Source organism: Pteropus vampyrus, unplaced genomic scaffold (genome assembly GCF_000151845.1).
Source record: "Pteropus vampyrus isolate Shadow unplaced genomic scaffold, Pvam_2.0 Scaffold58, whole genome shotgun sequence".
NCBI classification, from domain to species: Eukaryota; Metazoa; Chordata; class Mammalia; order Chiroptera; family Pteropodidae; genus Pteropus; species Pteropus vampyrus.
Genome location: NW_011888839.1, coordinates 5,814,641 through 5,826,047, shown reverse-complemented (window position 1 = coordinate 5,826,047; position 11,407 = coordinate 5,814,641). Strand labels below are relative to the sequence as shown.

The 11,407-nt window shown below is 29.2% G+C and overlaps 1 protein-coding gene across 1 annotated transcript in view; it reads right to left on the bottom strand.

Annotated features, from left to right (window-relative positions):
• ASCC3 (activating signal cointegrator 1 complex subunit 3) overlaps positions 1-11,407 on the bottom strand; it is a 266,182-nt gene that overhangs the window by 99,208 nt on the left and 155,567 nt on the right. The window contains exons 17-21 of the mRNA XM_011360723.2: positions 9,526-9,645; positions 6,852-7,016; positions 5,120-5,206; positions 4,081-4,257; positions 974-1,199 (exon numbers count right to left, since the gene is read on the bottom strand). Of these exons, the coding sequence (XP_011359025.1) occupies positions 974-1,199; positions 4,081-4,257; positions 5,120-5,206; positions 6,852-7,016; positions 9,526-9,645 (775 nt within the window). The remainder of the gene's footprint in view (positions 1-973; positions 1,200-4,080; positions 4,258-5,119; positions 5,207-6,851; positions 7,017-9,525; positions 9,646-11,407) is intronic.

Sequence of the window (11,407 nt, the reverse complement as noted above, 5' to 3'; positions counted from 1 at the left end):
AGCTCAAGCAACTGGGTGGAAAGAGATGATATTTTATGGTATCAATATTTCTTATATGTATTGGCTCTTCGTAATATAATTTTTAAAGCACATTTATGAATAAATCAAAATGTTTTAAATTTGAAACTAAAGTCATCTTCCTAATCTGATAAAATATTTAAATATGTTACCCCAATGTGAGTATTTTCAACTTCTCTATTTAATGTCCTTAATTTCTCTCTATTTTTATTGATACTTCTCTTCTTCCATTCTGTGTTGGAAGTATTCTTCTTACTACTAATGAAATAATGATCTCAGCCTCTCTTCACATCTCTGGACCCTTTGCCAGCAGTAATCCTCTCTCTTATTTCTGTTCAGCCTGATACCCTTCATGTGTAATGTCTACCCCATTGAGAATTTGAAATTACTTAATCAATGTTTGTTCAACAAAACATTAAGGTACATGGAAATGTATGTAGGAATAATTTTTCAATTTTATGTAACAAAAACCAGAAGGCCAAATGCTATTTACACATGGATAACAACTGGGTTTAAAGATATGTATGTGTGTAATGATGAAGTTTAATTAGAATCTCTGAAGAAATGTAGTTTAATGTTGACATAATTTTTTTTGTAATACTGCTGATATACATAACACAAGACTTTGAAATGAGTTAAATATTGAGAAATAAATTGAGAATAAACTTTATGACAAATTCTCATAATTTATATCTGAGATTTTATCTGTAAAATACTCAACTTAAGGGTGTGACAATCTAAACTCTGTTTTAATTGCTAATTCTTTCAAGTGATTTCATAAAATTTGCAGGGACTTCTGTTTGAATTTAGATAAATGAAAAAGAAAGTTCATAAAAATGGTAAAAATTAATCTCGAGTAATGTGAAAATTCACAATAATTTTTTTTTTTTTACATCTAGTAAAATATTTTATGTGCACAGAATAATACATTAAAATATTCTTGTTTCCTTCTTACCTATTTCATCTTTCCTCATGTCTTTCAGCTTATCCACAGTAAGATTTTTTTCTTCTAATCTTGTTAGAATGTGTGGTGGTAAGACTGAAAACTGTCTCAAAGGGCTAGCCCAACCCCAAAGCCTCTTGTCAATGACTTTACTAAGATTCAGGAGTTTGTAGGTCATGGCAGGCCAACGTTTCCTCAGAGCAATTTCAAAAAGAGCACGGACAATTCTAGCTGCATTCTGAAGAATAAAAAGGAGGGACTGGTGGTTAGGCAACATGTACTTTAACATCTGTCAATAAATTTATTATTCAGACTCAGTTTCAAAAGAAGTATGTCAAGTTGCATCTTTTAATTGCGGGCAACATCTATTCTTATATAACACTAATTATCTTTATCATTGTTACACAAGAATAATCAATCACCTCCTTTATGTGGATATTATTCTGTTTGATTTTCAGAGAGAAGCCTTATTTCCAAATTTTTAGGAAGCTCCTCCTTACAACCCCCTAAATAGGAATGAAAGAGGAAGAGACAAAAGGCCTGTATTTAGGTTGAGGCCATCTAGAATATAAAAGGCTGGTATAGTGAAATGATTAAATTTATAAGGTTATTTAGAGAAATAAAGACGACTTTGGGATCCAGTCAGGGAGAAAAACTTGTGAGAGAAGAGTAACAAAGGAAATATTGATGAGTGCAGCTACCATATTAATGGCTCTCTATAAATTAAGCTATGTTAACTGCTTTACATATATTATCCCTTCTAATCTTTATAACAACTGCATTTGATTGGTCTTCAGATAATTTTATAAAGATAGTAAAGCTTGGTGAAGTTAATAATTTGACCAAGGTCGCATAGATAATTGGTGTGAGAGTATCTTTTCAAAGCTGGGTCTAAACAAACTTAACTCTAAGATTCTAAATTCAGTGGTCTGAGAATAACTTCATTAATAGACATATAGAAAGTTACAATTATTAAAGACTTTATTTTTACTTCTTTCAGTTAGTTTCCATTTGCTTTGCCTCCCTCTCTCTATCATTAACTTTGCAGATTGTTTTATTAAAGATTGTTTTTAAAATCATGAACTTGTGTTTTTAAAATCATGAACTTGGAGACACCTTACAATATCTAATGATGTCTGTATTTGAAAATGAAGCATGTTTAATCTGGTCAAAATTATAAAAAGATATGAAAAAGAGTAAAGATTTTAAAGAGCAAATAGATGATCCAGCTTGAAGTTATGATCATAAAGGTTATAGACTTTAGTTTTACATTATATGAAATGTGTATGTCTTTTGACAAATTCACTATTTTGTTTCAGTACTAAAAATTTAAGAACAAAAGTGGTATTTAGAAGTATGAGGACAGTTCTGATACCCATTAGTAATGTGACAAGATATAAACAAGATATTTTATCTGGAATGATATAAATTGAGTGGGAATAATGACCAAAGTCTGACATGTACAGTTCAGAGAAGCTAAATATAGGCTTCCTTATAAAACTATAGGACACTTGAGCCAAGGATTTATTTTAGGGGCTGATGGAATAAATTTTCAGAAATATATAGAAGGAAGTACCATTTTAGAGTGCTGAGAGAGTGCTTGTGGAACAACTCATGGCTTAAACTTAAAATATAAATAAGCTCAACAACAATATAATGAATTCAAGGATGATAAACCCATAATAGTTATTTCAGAAAAATCAGGGATGCTTTGAGACATATCCTTAATGTTCTGAGATTGATTTTCTGGGTACCAATCATAAAAAAAAACCCATAAATTTTACAATATAAAGGAATTCATATATCAGTCTCTGATAATAGCTTCAAGATCTTGAATCAAGCAGAAATGTGGCCAGATTATTCATCCAGAACACAGTAAAGCTTTACGTTTACGTTAAATCACTATTTCAATATAAAATCATTAGAAAATATAATATTATATTATTTTCAGAAAAACAGATAAACAAAAGAAGTTAGAAACAATGGCTCTTATAGAAGGTATAGAGTTTAGAGGATAAGCATATATAATTTTTCTATGGCAGAAACATGTTATCCAAGGTGAAAATAAAAGTTTTCACCAGATCTATATTTACTTTATATCGTATATGAAATTATCACCTGGTTTCTTTGTTACTTTGATTAAGTTACTGCGTTTACTCAAATTGTTTACCAATATAGCTTGGTTCATGTTTGTAAATATTTCATGTTTATAGTTATATCAAAGCACTCTTGAGTATTCATGGCTGTTTGGAATAATCTAACACAAACATACTTTTATTATATTGTCTGTGAACAAAATTACAAACATAAGATATGTAGTACAATAGTTTCTATATTTAAAATATGATTAAGCTTTTATTTCTCCTTAACTTAGAGGAGGTGTTACTTAATAAAAAATGAATATGGTATCTTTTTAAGCAAATAATATTTACACAAACCTATGTCTGTAAAGGGAACCTTTCATTTCAAAGGTAGCTATTGCGAAAAATAACCTATTTTATTTCACATAGGGGCTTGAATTTAAAAACTTAAATATTATGACATTTTATACTATTGTATTTCCTAAAACTTATACATTTAATAAGTTGTAATTTAGGGAATAATTTTCTTTCACAGTCCTCAATTTTTAAGTATCAACAGTAGGGAAGAAGGATTTTCTTTTATCAGAGAGTTATCATACTGAATATACGGCCTGAGGAATATTTATAAAGCCTTATTTAATCATAAAAAAATCTGTTTGTATTTCTAATATTTGGAGAAAGCTACAGCAGTTCCATGATTTTTTCTTTTTCTTGAAATATTTTTGTAGTATTGCTCTTTGTAACTAAAAGAAATAAACTTTATCATTTAAAGTGCAAAGTTAGATATTGAGATTTTTAAACTCTAAAATAAAAATAGCAATATTTAAAAGAGCCAAACTAATCACATAATCCTGCCCCCACTGCTGATCTAATGTAGATGACATGAAAGATGTACAATTAAACACACTAGCTATAAGACAAAACAGTAATATGGTAGCATGTCATAATGCACTATATTCACAGTGTAGCATTAGTAAATTCCTTGAGTCTCTAAAAGTAAACGAGGAAGAAAAAATGAGAAGGGAGTAATATTCGTACCTGTGCAACATATGCAGAATCCGATATAAGGGAGAAACTGTCCATCTCTCCTCGGCTGATGTAAGTTTGAAGTAGAATATTTATTTTCCCATAATTGTTCTCTACACCTCCAGGAGCTGAGAGTTCACAGAAATTGTTTAATAAGGAATCTAACTCCTCTATTTCCTCTTCTCTGACCTGAGAGAAGCAATGTTTTTATAGGATTATTCAGGCTGATTTACTGAAATTTTTCATGTTGAAATTAAACCACATTGTATGTTTTTTAAAAGCTTCCATTTGCTATAACTCCACATTTTCCTTATGTATACTAAAATAATAGTATTTTTTTTCATAGTTAGCTAATAACACAATAAGAAACTATCTTGAAGCTGATATAATTCTATTTTATTATTCATCACCAATATTAAAGTTGCCATTGACATATAAAAATTTGATATGCCACAAAAATTAAATCTTCTGACCTCACAATCCTTCATTTGATGAGATTTCATGTTTTATTTGACCAGAATAAAACCTCTGACCAAATGGATTAGGGCAAACTTGAATTATCTTCAAATGCATTCATTACAGTCATATATTTTTATATGGCATAACACATTCATAGCTTAAAGCTGTGAAGTACTATGATTCAAAGTATTAAAGTTTTCACTGTTAATAAGATTAAATTATAATATGGGTACAGAAATATTCATATCTAAGTTTGAATAATGAATGTCCTTTATATTTTCTTCAGCGAACCTTATATCGCAAATAAACCAAAATCTATACACTATATTCTCAGATAGTTTCATCTTTGCAAAACCTACTTAAATTATATTTGATTTGCAGTAGAGAGCATAGAATGCTATCAGGTATGACATAATATCATAATCTAGGATAGTAGACAGTGTTGATAAATGAAAGAACATTGCTGGTACTCTAAATGTGAAGTGTCATAGAGCTTATATTGTACTAGAAATAACAATTCTGTATAAGCTTTCATAAATGAATGAATGCACATATGTTATATACATTTGATTAAGGCTTCAAGTAATCTTACCTTGATTTGATCAAATTCTTCAGCTTTGGAGACTATAGCAAAGATATCACCCTCTGTTTTGTGAGCATCAAAAAGTTCATTGAAGGTCTATCAAAGTAAGTGTTATATTTGATTAAAATAGGTCCAGTAAAATATTTTAAATTAAAAACATAACTATAAATCATACATTCTTAAGGAATATTTGAGCCCTAGACAACACAGAGTTATGATGTCTGTTCTATGTCATTGCTTTAAACATCATCAAATTCATCAAAGACAAAAAAAAAATCCTAAAATGTAATTAGCTGGAGAACCTTTAGAAGTAAAAAGAACAATAATGTAACCTATGTTAGATATCTAAAAACATGTTCACCATAACATTATGGTCTTGGTTCATTTTCACATGGGCATATGAATATCTGTACCATTTGCCAAATTTAAGATGACCATATATCATATAAAATTTAGAGAGGAATAACTAAAAATATGTAACCTGAAGAGTCTGGTGAAGATATCACAATATTACTAGTGAGAGTATACAGAAATTAAAGAAACAGAAGAAAAAAATCAGCAAAAGGCCATATAAAATAAAAACAAAGCTGAGGAAAGGCTACAGTTTTGAGAGTTGCAGACAGACTGAAGATGTCGTATGGCACCAACACACTACTAGAAAGATAAATAAGCTTAGTTAGTGGACAAAATGTGTGGATATGAGTAGGTGATGAAAGCAGTAGAGGGCTAGGGAAAACGTTTTAGGTCGAGGAAACACCGTATCACAATAGTGTGATAATATATGTTAAAAGTCTTTGAAACAACCTAAAGTGCTATACAAATACAAGTTTGGGGAAAGATGAGGATAAGCTAGTGAGCACATGAAAGTGTTTCTGAAACCTTTTATATGCATAAGCACATATTAAATAAGTACAAAACTTAGATTTCATATATATCCAAGTTTTCATATTTTTGAGAAATTTCACTTCAATGGCTATTACTTTTCCATTTAAAAAACAATTTTAAGAACAAAAATAAAAATTGATATATAAAAATTTAAACTTTCTCTACAAGAAGAATAAAGAGTAAAAATTCACTTTAACCCATCCCCCTCTCTTCACACTTAAGTCCTTTCCTCACAGGTAATCACTGTTAAGTTTTCCAGTGTATTAACATGAATGTACATACATATGCATATAAACACATGAAGATATGCAGGTACACTTTAAAGTGTAAATATTATAGTGGCACTCAGTCTTACGTAAGACTGTTAATAAACAATAAGCAAGGCATTGTTATGTAGTCAAAATCACCTTTGAAAAATCTCTTAAATTGCCCAATGGTACAGCTAGGTTGACTGATAATTTTTCTAACTCCTTTTATGTCAGTGTTTTATCGGTAACCTGCAATTAATTTTTCAACTTTTTATTTAAGGATATCAGTAAGCCACCACTTTCTACCTAAAACCATTCAAGCATTCATTCCATAGGTCTCACCAACATGCTCAACTGTTTAGGCTTCGGCGTGTCTACTGTTTGGGATATACTCATTGAACAGGATGGCAAGAAGGTCTTTAATATTTAAAGTCTTATTTTTTTCTTGTCTTTACTGAGTGTATGTTATTGAATTCATATAAGTTAAAAGCATTTTGTTCTATTAGTAGCTTTTGTTATTTTACATTAATACTATTCTTTGAAATCTAGGTAGTATATGGATCTAATTAACAGACATATTATTGTATTGGTTCCACTCAGTAAAATACCTCAATGGTGTTGTACTTAATATAGTAGTGGCTGGCGGTTCTACCCAAATCAGTTGAGGAAAAATATCCAGTTCGCTCTTCAAAACGAATCATCCTAGCTTTGTCTAGTTTTCGTCCAACTTCAATGACCAACTGTTCTCTATGCTTTGCTAATGCTGGGTCAATCTACAGGGAAAAAAATATAAACACTTGAATATTTCTTTAGATAGTCATCATACTTCTTTAGAAGAGTCACATATACCTATTTATGAAAATGAAAATTTTTGATATTTTAGTTAAAATAAACTTTATTACAATTTTTAAAGAAGTACATTTTTATAAACTTAAGACATAACTAGAAAATATTTTCTTCCATTAAATAACCCAAATAACCCCAAATTTATTTGGTTTGAATCGCATGAAATTATAAAATTCATTAAAATTATCAATCTGTATTATCTTCAAATAGTAATACTTTGGAATCTAAAATTCTAACATGGTCTTAAAATCTTTAAGATTATAAAGATTAAAAATCAGCTATAGAAAAAAATATCATTGTCTTCTCCCTCCCACACTAAAATAAACAGGGATTTAAATATCAAACAACATTCTTACTTTATCAATATTTGGAGAAATAAGGATACTTTTCTCTGTCAAAGTAAAAATATACAAAGTAAATGCAAAGTTATCCTTTCAAAAGTATGGTTTTAGTGTTCTAGTAGCTTTCATAACTGCTGATGGAAAAATCCATTTTCCTAATAATAATAATAATAATAATAATAATAATAGAAACAAAGAGTAAAATAATAATGAATTTTTGAATAGTTTTTGAAACTATTATATTAGTCCTCTTCTAACCAGAAAGATTATCATTAATTAACAAATATTCTTGTTACTATGATGTATGTGTGTAAATATATGTAGGTACACACGAACTCATGCCAGATCCGGAAGATCAGTCTCTGGTCATAAGTGGTAGAGTGGACTATGGCCACTTAAGGGAAGCGGGGGGAGTATAAAGCTAAAAGAAATTAAAAATCAAAAAAATGAGGCAAAAGAAAATCAACTGTAGGGACATAAGACGTAGTCAAGTATCATATTAACAAACACAAAAAGTCTTAAACATTTGCTGTGAGTGATATACTGTACATGTCAGATTCTTCTTATGAAAATGTTTTATTAACTACATATTACTAAGCTATTAAAAATGTGTTAAATTGCGTGATCTGTGTTAGTTCACATGAGTATTGTAGTTACAAATTCATATTGGGTAATATAATGAAAACACATGTTAAAAAAAATAGAAAAGTAAGAGTCTCTGAACTGTGAAGGGAGCAAAACTATGTATATCAGAAGGAAAAAAATTCATTTTCTCTATATTGGAAAATTACACAAAAATGACTTCTGATATTAACCTAGTATTTAAAATTAATTGATGTGTTTAACTTGTTCCAAGAACTGAGATGGCTTAGCCCACGAAAACACATGTTGTGTTTTGTTTTCTTTTTATCCCTTCAGTATATTTTCATAGTGCCACTGACTATTTTCATAAAGCCCACATTGGTAATGAGAATAGTTAGTGTCATATTCTTTAAAACCTTTAAGGTTACAGGTTACAATGCACTTATGTTTTTAAAACAGAATGATTTGGCTATTAAAGAAGATAGCCATTTGAAGGATAGCACAAATTTTAATAGAGTAGAAAGGTAATTAAATCTCAATTACAGTAAACCTGAGTATATAAAACCTTAACCATTTCAGAGTAACAGCTTCATAACTAGTTGGTGCTGCTATTTTTCTTATTTTTTTTTCCTCTTTAAGTCTTAAGTTTCATTTTTCTATGGTTGAATCTACTGTATAAGAAAAGGAAAAATGAAGAAAAACAAAGTAACTACTTTGATAACAACAATCTAAATAAAAACTAAGTTATCTGTTAATGCAGGAAAACTATAATTCTAAGTTAAATTCAGCTACTTTGCAAATTTTGACTTAGCACCAGTAAATATCCATATGATGCTGTTGAAATAATGTTTTCACTAGACAATGACTGGATTCTATCTGTAATTAGGAAGCATTTACAGTGCATAAAGCAGAGTTCTAAAGAAAAGACAAGACCTCACAGAATCTGTAAGCCATGTGGACCACACAACTGTAGCACTCACAGGAATAGCTGCTGCCACATGCATCTTATTCTCAGTCTATATGCACAAGTGGAACTGATACAGCCTCCAAACTGTTAAGATAAGAACTCATTAACACTATCTTTAATTTAGGAATAAGGGCTGAGAGGAACTTGATAAGACGAACAGACAACATATAATATTAGCCTACTATTAAAAAAGGTCTATAAGTTTCCTCATGTCTGGAGTATTCCAAAAACTAAATTTATCTTGGTTTAGAAAAAAATCACAGCAAAGTGTTAGTATTGAATGGAAATGTACCTGAATAATAAATTGATGATAATATAAAGATTAACTTAGTAGTATCAGTGGGAAAAGAGATACTATACATAATACGAAATAATTATAGGAGGCAAATTTAATTTTCCTTATTATTTTCTAAAAAAGATTAAAGCTCTTTGTTTTTCTTTGAGGTACCTCACTCTTTTGAGATGGGGCAGGCGTAGCAAATATTTATCTTCATACCATGAAAGGATTACAGGTTTGATTTTTTTTTTAATAAATGAGTTTTCTACCTGATAAGACTTGTGACTGATGCCATATACTAATGGATTTGCTCTCATCCGTACATAAAGATAAGTGTAACTTATCCACTTCACTGCTTCTTCCACATTAGTAACTGTTCCCAGAGCAATCTGCAAATCGAAAATATAACAAAAATTAAACTAATCCCTTAAAGCTAAAAATAAACATTAAATTAAAGACCATTTTGTAAAAAGGTAAGATTTTAAAACACATTATTATGCTATATTTGTCAGGTAAGCATGATTATTGCATACAACGCTTTTCCAATTAATTAAAAATCAGTCCTGCCTCATTTAATTGGGAATAGTAGATTAGAAATGCTATCTTCTAATACTGAACTTACTCAATATTATGGCATTTGATTATTTTCCCTAAATGGAATATAATCTATATAGCATTAAAAATATTTTTGGTATTTATTTTTCTTCCTGTTTCCTTCTTCTTTGGGTTTTATTTTATGTGACAACACTACTGAAATTTTAAATGTAATTGCATCACAATCAAAACAACATAATATTGCTAATTCTATCCCCCTTATTGTGATTCTGTGTACTGTCATTTCCAAAACAACAGAGGGCATAGCATTAGCTTTTACCTCTAAAGATGCCTACTTGCCGGATGGCTAGTATATGATGGAAAATGCAATCATTTCTGCATGATAAAGCAGATTTTATTGGGATTTATACGTATTAATAATACATATACTTAAAAAAATCATATAAGAACAGGGCATAGTTTTAAAGTTTTATTGGTAAATTTAAAGCGACCTATGGAAAAAGTAGATATTTATATATTTGAACTATCATAGGCACTGGATAATTCTTTAGATTATATTCTGAAAGGAAATATAAATTTAAAATAGCATTTTAATATAGGTTTATAATATACTTTAATAAAACCAAAAGTTAATTTAAAAATACAACGATAATATAGAAAATCTGTGTGATAAAGAAAAGGCAATTGTTAGAAAATGGACTTAATACAGAATTGCAATGAAATTCTTTGTAAATGTAAAAATACATTTCCTTAGCCACTGGATCTAAAGGTAGTAATTCTGCTTATACTTAAATTTGTTCATTTTAATTCATCCAAATCATGAAATTTCATAGTTGTATAATTTTTCCTGAACCTGTAGCTGAAAAAAAAAATATTTTAACTTCTTAATTTCAACCAAAGGAGAGATCCTTCCTATGTAAATTATTAAATTTTAAAAGAAAAAAAAGGAAAACTCTCTCATTTTAGTACTAAATATTAAAGAAAAACTTTAATGTTTGCTTTATTCCTATTTATAATTTTAAATTTTGTATAACTAATTTTGTGAAATAAATATGTAAATGCTTAGCTATCTTTAGGTGAAGATGATCTATAGAAATATATAAATAACATTATAATATTACATCATGCTTTTTGTCATTAAATAGAGAAATGACCAAAAGTAAAAAAAAGAATGATAAGGCAGAATCTATTTACTTTTAAATTTACACTATCTTAAAATAAGTCAGACAGAGAAAGATAAATACTGTATGATCTTACTTACATGTATAATCTAAAAACATGGAACTCAGAAACAGAGTATAACAGTGGTTGCCAGGAGTTAGAGGAAAGGGGAGGTAGGGAGATGTTGGTCAAAGGGTACAAGCTTTCAGTTGTAAAATGAATGTTCCAAGTAACATTTCAGGACATATACATGTATCAATTTATTGCACTGTACACCTTAAACTTACACAATGTCATATGTCAATTAACCTCCCTAAAGCTAGAAAAAATAAATTTCCGCTAATGCATTTACAAATGACTAAACCATCCACAATACAGGTAAGTATATACATTTCCTAAAATGTGAACTGTAACATTTTCCACAAAATGAAGAGT